This window comes from Gordionus sp. m RMFG-2023, chromosome 3 (genome assembly GCF_954871325.1).
Source record: "Gordionus sp. m RMFG-2023 chromosome 3, tfGorSpeb1-WG-v2, whole genome shotgun sequence".
NCBI classification, from domain to species: Eukaryota; Metazoa; Nematomorpha; class Gordioida; order Chordodea; family Parachordodidae; genus Gordionus; species Gordionus sp. m RMFG-2023.
Window position 1 is genome coordinate 49,443,962 of NC_088777.1, and position 17,781 is coordinate 49,461,742.

At 24.2% G+C, this 17,781-nt stretch overlaps 1 protein-coding gene across 1 annotated transcript in view; it reads left to right on the plus strand.

The window, feature by feature from the left end:
• The first annotated feature begins 268 nt into the window (after positions 1-268).
• LOC135926232 (uncharacterized) overlaps positions 269-17,781 on the plus strand; it is a 32,508-nt gene continuing 14,995 nt past the window's right edge. Inside the window, exons 1-2 of the mRNA XM_065462026.1 lie at positions 269-406; positions 16,877-17,038. Coding sequence (XP_065318098.1) covers positions 16,918-17,038 — 121 coding nt within the window. The 5' untranslated portion in view covers positions 269-406; positions 16,877-16,917. The remainder of the gene's footprint in view (positions 407-16,876; positions 17,039-17,781) is intronic.

A 17,781-nucleotide genomic window follows, 5' to 3' on the forward strand; every position in this document is an offset into this window, starting at 1 on the left:
ATAATAAAGGATGGTGATAATGATAAGAAGATAATAAAATATAAAAATAATAATAATTAATAAAACAAATAATTAATTTGATTCCTTGTAGAAGTTAAATTTCCTTACCATATTGAATTATACCTTGAATTGCATAAAATGCTAATCCACTGTGCATAAGGATTCAAAATCAATCTACAGGATAAATAGTTATACTCCTTTCAAAATTACTTTTCCCGCGTGCTATCAAAACATTCCGATTCATATCATTTTTTTCCTCATTTACCATTCCAAAATCCCATAATTCGGTTATAGATATTCTTGAGAAAGAAAAAGTATTTTCTGGAAGATTATCGAAATAATATATTTTTTTTCTGAAGGATTTATTCTTCGGATATTTAGATAGAGAAATAAAAAAAAAGAGAAGGTAAAATGACAATATATTAATTAGATTTAGTAATAAATTTTTCGATATAAATTGATTATTAATAAATTTTATATAATCACTTAAACTTATGCACTGTTTATTACAATTCAATTTTCTAAATCGCTTAGCTAAGAATTCATTAAAAAAATATATAAAACTTTCGAATTAAAATTGTTAAAAAATTGTATAAAAATTGTATAAAAATTATAAATTTATGCGTTCTCACGAAATTTTTTCTTGTTTCTCCCCAAAAATAAACAAAAAATTAATAATTTAAAGAGGAAATATAATGTGTCCATTTTATCATTGAAATAATTTTTTGGATATATCTTAGCCCTGAAGATTCATAAAAATTTCAATTAATTATCCATATTAACAAGGATATGCATTTTTTATTATTACGATTTAATTTTCAAAAAAAAAATACAATAAATAAGAGAATTGATGTCTCTTAATAATAGAGGACTTTTGCAAAAATATAAAACTATGTATATTATTGTTTGTAATTAGTGTTGTTAAACTGCTCGATTCGAACAGATCTTTAAAAACGGCTGATATTTTGTCATGGATAATATGTTACATAGGATTAAGGATTTTGCTCATTTTTCGGGCTTAAATATTGAGTTCGCTTTTAAAAATGCTAAAATAGAGTTGTCTTAAGTTTAATGATATAATTTACGCTAATAGATGCCAATATTTAAGAAATTCTTTTTTTTTAAAAAAAATTAATATTCTTAATAATAAACAAAAATTTATCCATTTTTTTTAAACATTATAATATTGCCAATATAACTTATATCTTGTGAAGTTGCATAATACCGATACTTTAAGCGTATCCGCTATCCATCATTTTTTAAACTTGCATATAGCCGGGTGTTTGAAATAAGGTAAAATTATACAATTTTAAAAATAAGATACTTATTTGAAACGATCCTTTTTTTATAATAACAAGTTTTTGTAAATGATAAACTGCGAGTTAAAAATGAATATAATTTACGAACTTAAAATGCTAATATATATGACTACTACAACAAGTAATATTTTTAATTATAAAAAGCTTTATAAAAACACTCAACTCTTCAAATTAAATAAAAATCATGAACACAAGTTAAATAATTATATGAAATGAATCGATCAATGAAGAATTTAAACTTGATAAGGCTTATTTGTTTTTAATGTTTTGGGGAAAATTGGAATTGTATCTTAAATTTGCCAAAAAAAAGGAAAATCAATATTCGAAATCAATTTTCAGCTGGCTCTCCAAAGTTGCTTGGAAAGAGAGAGAGAAAAAAGATTGAATTACAGGATTCAAAGCTTCTCGCTAGTAAATATACCAGGGAATACAATAATAGGCTTCATAATAGATAGGTGCATATAGTGAAAATGGAAAGTACTCTACCTATTATATTATCTTATCAAATGCAAATTGATAATTTATTTAGAAACAATGATTGAGGTTATTAAAATTAGTAATTGAAGGAATCTGTAACTAATATAGGCTCGGTTCAGGTTCAGATAAAAATAAAGGTTCCTGATTCAGGATCGGTTCGTAAAAAAATGATATATTCAAACCTGTTTCCAATACAAGCATATTCGAATTATATAAAGGAAGGCACATTTTTTTAACATTTTATCACTACAAAATAATTTTAAGATTCTATTCTGTATAATTATGCCTTATGAGACGGATGAATAAATTTTAGGCTTGGGTAACTGACCCTGCCATATAACAATATACAAAAACATCTCAAAAATAATGACTGATATCTATCAGTCAAAACAGATTACCAATCATCTTTAAAAGAGTTAAAGGTTCAAAGCGATTCACGTATATTTTAGAGGTTCGGTTCAGATTGGAGTGACAAATATTTTAGTGGTTCGGGTTCGGAAAATAATAACTGTTAATAGCTGTTTAAGAGATAGGCTGATATTTAAAGATTTAACGCCATCTAGTATGTAAAAAATAGGGTTTTATTTATATTTACAAAAAAGCATTCCATTAAAAATTCATGTAAAATGATTTTTTTAAAAAGGATGTTTAAAACAAACGCCACTTTGTCATAAATTTTAAATTTATAACTTCAAACTAGATGGGGTTAAAAATTTTTTAGTAAATATACCATTTTTATTTGATTCGTAAATCTACAAAATTAAATATTTTATGATTTGTAATTAATCAGTTATAAGGTAATAAAGTCACATAAACACATTTACTATAATATTGCCTTACTCATCTTACAATTAAGATGTTTAAAATTGTATAACATTGCAGGTTGGATAACTTGTAAGTATATCAGTTTATTGTATTATTTCAAATCGTTCAAATATTTTTTGATAATGAAAATGGAGAGTAACAAATTTCGTTTAAAATGGAGACGACATAGATATGATTTTTCCCCAATTTTAAAACATTAAGATTGATAGGGAATATTTAATTGAGACACTAGAATTCGTTTTCCTGATAATAGGTTTCATTGAGAAAATTCCGTTAAATATTTTCATTTAAAAAAAAAAGAAGAGATTTATACAGAGTTAATAAGTCAATTATAAATATATAACTTATAGTGCTTATAAGAAGCAACGTTTTGCGATATTGAAAATATGGGCATTCCGAATGCTATCGTTTATATTGATAAAAATGTTTTGTAATAAATTTTTATCTTTAAAAATACCACCACAATTTACACAACCGCCAATGCTAAACATTTCTGCCCATTTTCTAAGCACTATTATATACATTAGCTAATTTTTTCTATTAAATTATCTCTATATCAGAAATGGTTGAGTCATTTCAAATCATCATGGAAATAAGAACTATGGGATTGGACTGACCCTATTTTTCTCACTGATTGGTTTGGTTTAAATTTACGAGTAATATTCATTTTCACCCAGTAGCCGTCACTAGGGGAGAGAGGGCGTACAAGGACTCGACCCCCCTGAAAAATTTGAAAAGGCCCCTGAGAATTTAACTAATCACCCTAAATAATAGACAATCTCTCCCAAGAAATCTAATTTTTTTTCTCTTTTAGCTTTTACCTTTTCTGGTGGTAAGCTCCTTCAATATCTCTCTCCACTTTATGTTATTCATGCTTATCTAATTTATACTTCTTCATATTGGCTCTAACTTTAAGGCCCCATTGAAGTTTTGGCCTTCCTCTTTTACGTTTACCCATCACTTCAAACTCTCAACCTTATTTCTTATGTAGTTCATAGGCCTTCTCATTGTATGCCCATACCACCTAAACCGTTATCTTAGTCTTAATAAACTTCCTAGTATTCTTGTACTTCGCACCTTATCCTTTAGAATTTTAAAAATTAAAAACTATTTAAATAAAAAATATATTTATTCTCTTTTGTTAATGACATTTCTTTATAAGTTATTGTTTGTTAACATAAATTCCCGTTTCTTAAAAGTTATAATATTGAAGAGTAAAAAAAAAAACTAATAAAAACCATAATTAACAAATAAAACACTGTTAAAAAGGTAAGGAATCAATTTCTCATTTACATTATGAATACTATAAAAAAATATGTCTTTAATTTAAAAAAAATTAAACTATAATTTCTTTGATTCTAATTGATAAATCGCTTAGCTTAATTGATTTGAATTAATTACTTAAACTTTGTTCTTTATATTGATCATTAAAAAAATTTTTATTATAAAAGTTAATTTAATTTTACGAGGAAGGGTGGGGGGGGGGAGGGGGTGGTGATAAAATTTTTTTTATAAAAAAAAGCTGGCACTAATAGGTACCTGAATAATGAGAATATATTATATAATATCATCTATTACTATATATTACTGTATAATTGTAACGTTAATATGTCATTATGTATATATATAATATAGTATATGTGTGCATTTGAGAAACAGTGATTTTTATTAGCATTTGGCTTTGCGAAACCACTATTAAATATAAAATAATGAGATTTATTTTCTAACAACTATCTTATATAAAAATTTAAATACTATTTTTTTTACACATCATCGGAAATTTTAAGGACTCGTTTAGAGTATATCTATCATCGCTCAATATATGTTTTTTTTAAATGAAAAATCTAGGCACAATAAAATACGGTTTTTTTTTTACAAAACGAAGCCAGAGAATTTTTTATAAACGTGCCCATAAAAATTTAAGATAGAACTTTTTAGACATAATTGCGGTTCCTTTTTGGGAACTTGATTATAAAATTGTATTTTTAATTTTTATAAGGGTTTTAAATTCATCTTATATTGAAATAAAAACTTTTTTTCGCGCAGTCATTGCACATTATAACCTATTATTTACTTGCTTTTTTTTTAAATAAAAAAAATTACCCAGTGTCGCGCTCTTACTTATAAACCAGGTCAAAGTGGGACACAATGCGATATTATTTATCTAGAGTTTATAGGGAAGTTTTGATTTTATTTGAGCCTCACTTTTAAAATCCGCATAATCCCGCGACCTCTCCTACTAACATCTTAAATATAGTAAATAAATTAAATACGATACTTTATATATTTATTTCCGGGGTCCATTTATTGCGAAATTTATTATTTAAATAAACCCCCCCCCCCACCCACCCCTCATCAGATTGCCATTATAAAAACTTCTTTTTTTTTAAAAAATATATGTTAACTATTGGTTAGGTATAGTTATTTAATTCCATATCAAAGTTAAACGGCTCATTTTAAGCCGATTTTTTAAAACGGCTAACTCAATATTTTAGCCAGAATAATAGTGCCTAAGTCTAGAGATTTCTATAATATATGTCTAGACCTTTGTTCCTTCTGTGAGCAAAATCTTCAAGCTTGCATAATATTTTTCTGGATTAAATATTGAGTTGGCCGTTTTTAAAAATCGGCTCAAAACGAGCCGTTTAACAACACTAGTCGTACCATAGCGATGATTCCATGCCCTACTCCAAGTCGGGTATGGAACTTAACGCCGGACTATAAATCCTCTTTTAAATAATAATATTTACATTATTTGTCAAGTTTTCCTATGTTTTTTTTTAATATAGATTTTTTTCTTTTAAAAAATTTTGAAAAAAAATTAAAATAAATTGTTAATTATGCGGAAAAACTAATTATCTAATTTTTTTTTAAAAAAAATAACACTTATTATTTTAAGAATATATTGTATAAAATGTTCCATGCTTTATTATACGAAAACAAATTGAAGAATCTGTTTGTCTGATATGCGATCGTTTCGTGGTTTGATAAATAACTGCTAACTTTCATAACCAAAAAGGGATTTATTGCACAGTGTAATAAATGGTCGGGCAGTCATGTCAGATATCATGGAGTTATTCATCAATCTAGAGGCAATAATTTGCAGGTAACGGAGAGAGGGCCAGTTAAAATCTGTTGATTTAATTATTAAAAATGTTTTCTAAATTGAGGATTATAATTTAGCTGAAATTTATAAATAAAATGAGTTGTTTTAAAAAAATAGATGACTTTAATATGTGTAAATTTTTTAGAATTAAGAGTAAACTTTGGTAAGGTGAGCAGGTATGCTTTTAAAAATTTGTTGCCGTTTCAAAAATATATTTAAATTTTTTGCTAAAAGCTTTTTTCAGAATTGAGGTATATTATTTATTGGGGCGCATAGCCCTGCTATAAAAAAAATTAAATAGTTTTGCCCTTATTAAGGGAGAGATTCAATAGCAAGGAGTTGTTTTCTAAATATCTAATGGCATTACAAATATTGGGATTTTGGCCCACACAAGGTTTCAGCATCTAAGTAACAACTGAAGATTCAAGTCTAAAATATATGTATTTACTTGGGAAACAATTATATGGATACCCATACTAATGGTCTATAATGGACGAGCGCTAGGGCGAATTCTGGCGGGCAAGTTAAAATTTAAACATTAGGCTGGTTAAAATTATCGAATGAATCTTAAATATTTTTAGGGCGAGATTAAACAGAAATAGCTTATATTTGTTAAAAAAAATTTAATATTTTTAGGGCGAGATTAAACAGAAATAGCTTATATTTGTTAAAAAAAATTTATATACTGTTTTTAACCTTTTATTTTTTATAAATCTGGCGTTATAACTTAATTACATTGCTAACTTTACGAAAAGTATATCAGCCTTTGAACGTAACTTTGGAAAAGGTAGCAGACAAGGTGAATAATTAATTATGAAAACTTCGAAAAGGGTGAATAGAAAATTTAGAAAGAAAATGGAAAAAAAATAAAATTTGCGATATTAATCAAAATTTACAATGTTGTGTGGTAAATGTTGTAATATCTTTCTTAAAACAATTTCGAATCTCGTTAAGGTGATATATAAATCATTATATGAAAAGTAAAACGTTTAATATTTTATCGAATATAAACCCATAATTTCTGAACTAATAAAAATTTTTTAATTTTTCTTCAAAAGATAATAATATTATAATATATATAAATGTACTATAAATTTTTTATTTTTTAAATTTAATTTTAAAAGTTTATTAAATTATTTTAACCTAATTTAATACGATTATATAGAGAGAGAGGTAAGATAAACATATTTTTTTTAAAAAACTTGTTAAATAATAATTAAGGGGAAAAATAAAAAACATTTGATTTTTATATTTTACTTATATTTGAAAAAGGCAATAAAAATATAAAATTAACGATTATGTTTAAAAGTTAATTTTTTTTGCCTTATTACCAAATTAGTTCCAGGAATAAGAAAATTAATTTTTTTTTTGATCCTTTTAATATTTCCTGATGTGGATAATCGAAAAAAGGCTCGTAATCAAATCCTATTGAAAATATTATAAATAATTTTTTTAAAAAATATATTTCAGTTTACTCTAAAAAAACAATTAGGGGGAGATGTGCCATTGGCCATGTTTTTGCTTATTTTCAAAATTAAGGCACTAAGATTTTTGGGTTTAACCGAACAAATTTTACATCAATGTGTAGCCAAATTCTCAATCTTTGAAAATAAAATTTGAATCAAAGCTCTCTCTCTATAATAGTTTATGAGCTAGATGTGGTTATGTGAAAGTTGTCATTCTGGCCAGTCAATACATGATGTATTAACTTGCCATAATGTATTATTTAAGAATTTTATTATAAATATAATATAGTATTAACATCTTAAAGCCAATCGTATTAGAAAATACATTAATTTCGAAACACAAATAATAAAATATTGGAAAATTCAAAATATTATGACTTAATATAATAACGTTTAAAAAATACTAAAGCTATATAAACCGGTATATATAAATCACAATAAAATATAAAATTAAACTTTATCATTTTTTAAAATGTTAATCAAAATATCATCCATAAATGAATATTTAATCTTCTTTGATATGCGCCAATTTTTTTTAATAATTTGTTCTGTGCTGAGGATTCTATTTTGATGAGTAAAGCTAGTCTACTCTTTCAATTTTATGCCGTTCTTTTGAAAATTTCTGTAATTAAGAAAAGGTCCTTCATTTGCTTATACTAATTGGTATCATTTCCAAAATATACAATAATTTTAATAATTTGAAAAACTTGTAAAATATATTTTAAAAGTATGCAATGCTTGCGCTGTATTTATTGGAGGATTTTCTATAAAAATGAATATTTCATTCATATCCTTTAGATTCTGAATTTAATTGGCCTTCAGATATATTAATATCCTATGAATAAAATTTAGCTAAATATTTAATTTTTCTCAACAAACACATAAATCTCAAAAAATTCCTGGTCGATATTATTTTTTGAGCAATTTTTTATCTGGAGGAGGGGGAGGGAAATAAAATTTCCAAGCAATAATAGTTCTAATGATATGTTAAGTCAACGGCAAATTAATAAATCCCATAAGAACCCAATTCTTCACAAAAGCTGTTTGTCAAAATAAGGCTATACGCATTATAAAAGGTTTATAACATTTCTAAAACCTTGATTTTATAATATAAAAAAATTAGAGATCATCTATTATTATCAGAGACCCTAACCAGTGCTGAAGACCCTAAGAAAATTTTTTAAAATATTGCAAACCCGGACTAGTCTATCATATTTTCTATTTTTCTTTGAAACCATTTTTGCAGAATATTGAAAATACAGATAAAAATAATCTCGACTGACCAATTTAGAAAACTTATAATAAACCCAGGTTGAGCCTTAAAATGGGTAATATAACCTAAGCAGATCTCTGATAAATATATTGGGGCATTCAAACTAGTCTATATCCATAATTACATTATATAAATTTATTTTATAATAAATTATAAATAATATAAAAAAAAGTGAGAAAAGATTATTTTAGGATATATATAAATCATGTTTATTTATTATAATACCGCGTTAAAATAATTTTTTTCATTATGAACTTTTAAACCTAATTTGTTCTTTTTTTAATAGCCGCCTAAAGATAACCTATATTTTAGTTTTAACTCAGTGTTGATTATTTTAGGAATAAAAATATATGATTGGTACCAATCCCAGTAGCATACCAACCCCGGTCTCCTCCTCTAATAATTCAAATTCATATTTGTTTCACCAAAATTTTATATAAGTTACATACACACAATATCAATTTCCTTGAAAAATATGATCAAATTAATTGGGAAAATATAATATATACAGTTAAAAAAGCTCCTCTTAAAATTTTATAAATTAAAAAATCAAGAAAAAGGCAAGTGGTTCCAAATAATATTTATATTTTGTTTACTAAAAATATATATTTACCACAATATAAGATAGTTAGTATGTCTTAAAGTTAACATAAATGATGTATATAATATATATGTCCTAAATGGGATATGAAATCCACCAGGAATTCAGAATTTCCTTGATTCTTAAAGAAAGATCAATTTTGTTCCTAAATGTATTAGAGCATCTACAGAGTAAGCCCACTGTGAATTTTTAACATCTTTTTGCCCTGAATTTTATCATTTATATTATTTTTTTAAGTAAATTAGAAGTTGTCGGAAATTTATTGGGTATGTTTAAATTGGATTATAGAAAATTTAAAATTCGCACTCGGTAAAGATCGAAAATTGAAAGATTGAAAAGCCCCGTGGATTTATCCCAAATACTTTGGTTTAGTGTTGTAGATGATTTTGGCCAAAATAATATGACATAAGCCATGAGAATACGTTAATAGATGTCCAAACCTTTCTGTCATCTACGATCAAAATCTATAGGACTTGCGTAATATTGTAGGGCTAAAATAGTGGGTTGGCCGTTTTAAAAAAAATTGTATTTAGTAACACCCGCCTTTAGTTCTAATTCATTTCCTTTTTATCATTATTTTAATTCTGCATTTCTTAGTATGTTTTAGTTATAGGCATAAGTTAATAGTTTGTTTTATTTTTTATTAACAAAAAATGTTTTAAATGTAAAAGTCAGTTCCTGATATATTATACATAAGATATATCTGGATACAACTCTGTTTATTCTTAAATTATATATAAAATCAATAAAGTTGTTCAATATGAATATTCTATAAGTTGTATAAGTATATCATATTAGATTTTTTTTCCCCCTTTAAATTTAAAATTTACACCATAATTGAACCTGCACTTAAAATTTTTTAATAAATGATTTGAGCATGTGGTATAATGAAATCCTATCTTTAAACTACAAACTATTATCTTCCCTTATGTATCTAATAAGGTGTGTTTTTAAAAAATGAGGTATTTTCTTTCTTTCTTTCTTTCTTTCTTTCTTTCTTTCTTTCTTTCTAATATACCTAAATATATAAAGGATAAAATTGAGGAGTAAAATATTAAAAAATATTTACAGATTAAAAGCATGCAAAAAATCGATGTTCAATTTATAAATTTATAAAATTTAATATTGATATAATTGTATTTATTTATTGAATTATGTTTATGGTATATTTTTTAAAGCCTTTTAGAATATAAAATAAATCCTTTTAGAATATAAAATAAATCCTTTTATTTTATAGTATTTTTACTACTATATTATACTATCCTATAAAATTTGCCCCGTAATGTGATGCCTTTTCTGTAATAAATTTTTTTAAATGGATTAATTTTTCTTAGGTAATATTAAATAATAATATCTAATATTTTCAAGATGAACATCATAATACTTGTAATTATGTGCCTCAAAAATATAAAAATTTTTACCTAAGTTGCCTTTATAAATAAAAAAGTAATTTAATTTAGTATATTTTAGCTTTGAAATAGAAATAAATGGATTGTTATAAAAATATTAAATATATAATGTAGCATAGTGTCCCATTTCAGGTTAATTTGTATATATAAAGATAAACTACCAAATAAAATATGCATCTTTAAATCTATAAAAAGTAAAATTAGTTTGTAGCTAGCTATTTATACCAAAAAGTTGAACGCGATCTTTCCATTTAGATAGCCTTGTTAAACAGCTCGACTTGAGCCGATTTTTAAAAACGGTTAACTCAATATTTCATCCAGAAAAATGTTACGAAAGTCTGTGAGGACTTTGCTCAGAGATGGCACTTCAGACATTTATTAGCGATCGAGGCTTAAGCAATATGTTTCTGGATAAAATATGAATTAGCCGTTTTTTAAAATAGGTTCAATCGGACCCTTTAAGCAACATTACATTTAGAAGTGCTGATAAGATGGCTGTTCTTGATTCATAGGAAGTGCTCATTTTACTATAAAACATTATAGGGGCAATCAAATTTAGTATAAGTTCCTTAAAACTTCCCTACCAATGTCATTGGTCAATTTTTTTTTAGTAAAGTTCTACTACCCCTTTTATGCCATTAAAAAGGTGTTTATTAAATATAAATACTAAATACCTACAAAAAAAAATTTTTTTAAAAAAGAAGAAGTAAATACAGATACTTTGGCGAGTACTTTTTGGCAAATAAAACACTTTGGGCTAATATATTTTGCGAGTCATTTTTAAGATCACTATAATATATTTATTTTTTAATTGGATGAATCTTTTATTATTGACCATTTTTCTACAATTATAATAATTATGTAAATATCATCATATTAAAAATGGTCCAATAATATTTTATCTGTAATGATACAAACATTATAAATAAGATATTTATTGGAGCAAGCGTATCAGACAAATTATATAATAATTGCAAAATAATCACAAGGGGAGATGTGGTATGACTGGCCATGATTTTGCCTTTTCAAAAAAAAATTGGGATTAAGAATTGATTATAAAATCAAACAAATGTAACCTAAGTTCTTGATCTTTATAATAAAATTTGAATCAAAGCTCTAACAATAAAATAATTTTTGAGCTATAGATTAGGTTATATGATAGTTGTTTTTCTGGCCAGTTAAAAAAAATGGTACGTCATAACTGGCCAGTCATGATATATTAGTTAAAAATTATTATAAAATATAACTATATAAAATATTAATATATAAAATATTACTATATAAAATATTACTATATAAAATATTACTATATAAAATATTACTATATAAAATATTACTATATAAAATATTACTATATAAAATATTACTATATAAAATATTACTATATAAAATATTACTATATAAAATATTACTATATAAAATATTACTATATAAAATATTACTATATAAAATATTACTATATAAAATATTACTATATAAAATATTACTATATAAAATATTACTATATAAAATATTACTATATAAAATATTACTATATAAAATATTACTATATAAAATATTACTATATAAAATATTACTATATAAAATATTACTATATAAAATATTACTATATAAAATATTACTATATAAAATATTACTATATAAAATATTACTATATAAAATATTACTATATAAAATATTACTATATAAAATATTACTATATAAAATATTACTATATAAAATATTACTATATAAAATATTACTATATAAAATATTACTATATAAAATATTACTATATAAAATATTACTATATAAAATATTACTATATAAAATATTACTATATAAAATATTACTATATAAAATATTACTATATAAAATATTACTATATAAAATATTACTATATAAAATATTACTATATAAAATATTACTATATAAAATATTACTATATAAAATATTACTATATAAAATATTACTATATAAAATATTACTATATAAAATATTACTATATAAAATATTACTATATAAAATATTACTATATAAAATATTACTATATAAAATATTACTATATAAAATACATGTAAAGGGTTTATGCTAATATTTATTTATTCTTTAAGCATCTTAAAAAAAACACCTAATTATACATTAATTTAATTAATATTAGCATGTCAATTTATCAGCGGACTAAGCTATTTAAACGATAATAATTTGTAAATTATTATCTTAATTATCTCTACGCTACGTTATAACGCTTATTTTCAATATATAATTAAGCCATAAACAAACAAATAAATAATCATTATCTACATATTGAGCATGAGCCCGTTCTTCACAATGCAAGCATTTAAATCACTCTTACCCTTTCTTGCTCTCTGAATATTACTTCTTGAATATAAAGCACACCCAGTCACATTTTTTTCTTTAGACTTAGAATACTTTAACTCGTATTATTTTATCTGCTAAATCATGTGTAAATTATTCATATCTAAAATTAAATTATTTTTAACGTAAGATTAATATTAAACAAGTGATTCTAAATATAATTAATATCATTAAAAAAAAATACTCTAATATTTATATAATTAATAGATCTATAATAACTAATTATCTAAGAAAATAATTTTAATATGTAATAAATAGTGTATAATTATGCTAAACCTTATGAATCATTTGGTAGCTTGTATTATATGATATTTTAAAATTTTCTTGCGGTTTGGTGATTATTAATCTATTTGTATTTTATTTCTGCGTAGCTCTAACGTTGTTTTAGGAATTATTATAAAATTGATAATTGCTATTGTGAAATTTTTATTAATTATTAAAGCTTTTATCAAAGATTGATAGGACATAAAGATATACCTTTTGGGCTTTACGTATATTAATCCCCTGATAAAAAATATTATTGGTGAGTAAGTAGTATAGTTTTAAACGGGTTCGTTTTGAGCCGATTTTTTTAAAAAACGGCTAACTCAATATCTTAGGCAGCGAAAATATTGCATATGCCTCGAGATTTTGCTAATAGATGTCTAGACCTCTGTACCATCTATGAGGAAAATCTTCAGGTTTCCGTAATATTTTTCTGAAAAAAATATTGAGTTAACCATTTTTATCTCATACTTTCCTAGACCCTTGATTATATATATTTTTTCACTGTCAAAGTTTTCATTTTACAAATCAGTTTTCTAATCCACAAAATCTCCGTCGAATTGTCTAATTAGATACTAATTTTAATATAATTAAATCAATAATTTTAATTTTTTTTTATTTTATACACATATTTTTCAATTATATACTAAAAATAATAACCTTATCACCTATATATTGATAATATTATAAAACCTCCCTTTTTTATTTATAATATAAATAATGAATTTTTTTATTATTATATATTTATTGTATTATAATTAATACTTAATAATTATTTATATATATTTTATAATATATATTTTTTTAAAAAAGTATATTATTTTTATTTATTTATTTAACAACTATTTAAAATTTAAATTATTAAATCTTTTTCTTTCTAGAAAGCTTAATGTAAATTATTGATTCTAATCATAACTATCAATCAAAAAAAATATTTTTTTCCGCTCCAAATCTAATCTAAAATTGTAAAAAAATTAAAAAAATTTATTAATAAAATAATAGATAAGTAAATTTATTAAAATTTTTAATATGCTTTGACATTTAATAAAAACATAAAATAATAATTTAACATTTTTTTTAAAAAAGGAATTAATTTTACATTATATAGTATTTTATTAATAATATAAATGTCTAAAAATAAAATGTATATATTTGAACTGGTACAAGTTCATATTGTGTATTGTGTATTTGACAAATTAAATTATATAATTAAAAACAATATTTCACGATGTATTTAATAATATATAAAATATCATTAGTTATATTATTATATAGATCTAAAATTTTGTTTTGTTGTAAAAGACTCGCAAAATATATTTGTATAAAGATTAGCATATCCTCTTCCCCTTCATAAGCTGGCTCATTAAATTTTTTCACTAAAAAAAGAGTTGTCCCTGTAGCTAATCCGTAAAATATTTTAGAGACTGGGGTAAAACGGGCGGGGTATTTTGCATAGATCAATGTGTAGTCCACCAAATCTCTCATCTAAAAAAAGAAATTTAGTTCTTTACCTACAAGACTTTACGAGTTATAATTATAATTATTTCCAAGAAATGCAATATTTTTTGCCCCTCATACCTTAGGGTAAAATGAGGATCAGAGATAAAATTATTCACAATTTTATTATTTTTTTATTTCAATTTTGTCATTTATTTATGACTCTTAACATTAAACTAATTATAATACAATAAGGGAAATGTAAATAAATTATCGTAATTAGCCCATATGGTATATTTTAATCATTATTCACCTTTGCTACCATTTCTACAAAATTTATTCCGTAAAACTATTTTTAAATATTACTTTTTAAGTCAAAAAATTTTTTTTCAGACCGAATGGACGTCAATATTACAAAAACCTTTGTTTACAGTTTTAACCAGGTGAAGCACATTAACCGTTTTACCCAAAATGATTTTTATTATATAAATCATCTTCATAAATAAATATATTTTGATATTATGGGGTTTTTAGCAATAGGAATTCAAAACAAGAATTTTTGTTAAAAGATAAACATAGGTAAGGAATGTTATATACTATAAATAAAAATACATCCTCACAACAAATTTAAGGTCTTTTGGCTGCTCTTTCCAAATTGAAAATAATCAAAATTTCACACTATTTCTCGGATCAAATCATGGGTCGCTTTGCATTCGCTAGGGCTCGCTCTCTCTTCACAGAAAGCAAAACTCTTTGGGCAAATCTCCTCAGAGGCCCGACCAAAAAAGAAGAAAACTTTCCTAAAAAAATAAACTTAAAATAACAAAAGATAACAATGTCACCAAAACACTCGAAACCAAAATAGGGTGTCCTAGTTCAAAATTTGCTTAGTCTAGGCTAAATAGCATTACATATAAAAAAATAACTTCAACCAGGACATAGTCTTTTTGTTTAAGAGTTAAAAAGTTACTTGCGTTAGAATTGTTACCCGCAACCGCTTTAACCCCTCTCCTCTCTCTCCCATATTGATTAGACTACATAACTTTAAATATTTATAGGTCAGACTAGTTAAATATATTTTACATATGTTATCCGAACCGGGTCAGATCTTTAACAGCGATGAGCTTGAGATACCGGTTATTTATAACTATATCTACTAGGGATTTATATGGGAAATGTAAATGCTAGTGCAGCTTGCTTATAAAAAAAATGATTTACAGAGTTTCTAAAATATTGTGGGAATAAACGATTTATTTTTTAACTTAAAGAAAAAGTATCTGTAAATATATTGCCTACTGGTTACCCATCATCCTTTTAGCAGAACAGCGAAATAAGTATAAAGAATTAATGATAAAATTTTATCCGTGCCTTTAAATTTCAAGCTCCACCCAGATCCTGAGATGAGGATATATCCTATAGGTTTTTATAGATTTCACAAAACCCTGTAAGATATATAGTATTTAAGTGTCTATCCTTTTCATCCCTTATTTTCCCTATAGTAATATAACCTATGGGTCCTATTTGTAAATTAATTTGGACGAAGGTTAAAAAGTTCCCCATATATTTTTTCTTAACTCAAAACATTTCATTTTTTTTTTTTAAATTTAGATATTAATTTCTTAGCATAGATAAATACGTAAAGAATAAAACAAACTTCATTTTAAAAAAAATCAATTTTTTTAATGGACAAGATAACCCTGGTCTCTCTTACATTTATTTGTATTATTTCTGTATATAAATTGAAATTCGGAATTGTAGAGCTCTTAAAATTTCATCTAATACGTTGTTATACCCTTATACTAGTAGACCTTCTCTATATTGCTCATTTTAAGTTTTAGCTATAAATATTATATCTATGCAGCGACAAATTTATGGGATGGTTTCGTAACATAACATATCTCTTTAAACTCATGGATAGAATATAAAAATATCTTACCTATCTATCAAAATATTTTTTTTAAAAAACATTATTAAATTGAATTTAATTTCTACTCTCTTAAATATCATTCTTAATTCTTTTAACAAAGAGTGAAAGCGATTTTCGATGTAAATATAAATTATAAATAGTATTTTTGTATTAGTATGTAAGTGTTTAGAATGAAATTTTTCTTAAATAACCCTAATTTTATTTCCCTAAATTTTTACTTTATTCAAAAAAATTTACATTATGCAATCTATATTAGATATAGGGTATTATCATACTCGTGTTAAAAAATAATTAAAATTGCTTGTTTTTTTGCTATATATATATATTATTTAAATTTCACTTTTTAAAATAATTTTAATTAAAATTTCACATTATTTTCCAACTAATAATATTGAATCAAATTTTTTATGACAGAAATACTACGATTATTACGGACTAGCGAGATCTTAAAACTGATGAGTGGCACAACGGATTCACAATTTAGATTCCGAAGAGTCTCAATCGCTAACGCGATCTTCTTATTCGTCCTGATAATAACACTGACTTTTAAATCGACGGTCGTTAAAGCTCAAGGAAGTAAAACTTTATAACATAATTTCCTAAATATTTATAATTAAAAGGAATATGAAATAAATGAAATGAAATGAAATAAAGCAAATTGAATTTTTTTTAAATATAAATTATTTAAAATGAATATGAAATATAGTTTTATAGGATCATCAATTCTTAAAATAATATTTAATCATATCATATATTATAGTTTAATTATGTGTAATCATTATGTTTTTATTTTTATTTTTGCCTCACTACAACGTCTTAACCTGAGCTCAACCACTATATATTCAAATAGAAAAATATAAATTATAAATAACCGAAAGTACAATGATATCTATCACACACGATTTGTAGATGGTATGTCCACTAAACGGGCTTCAGGCCGGGCCGGGCCTATTTTTAAAAAATATCGGGTTCGGGTTGGGTCTAGCCTAATATTTTTTTAAAAATTTGGGCCAGATCGCGGGTCGGACCTTGTAAATTTTTATATATATATCTTAAATTTATCAATTTTATGTTAAATTTTTTATGTAAAAAAAAATATCTGATTTTATTTATACAAAACTAGACGCCATATAACACATATCTTTTATTTTGATTTAATTATAGAAATTAACTTCTATATTTAGATTAATTCGGGCCGGGCCGGTAAATTTATTTTAAAAAAATTTTGGGGCCGGGCTTGAAAAATTAGGCCCGATGCAAGATCACTAATATCCACATCTAATTTCATTCCTCAAAATTAGTTTGAATATTTAGTATCA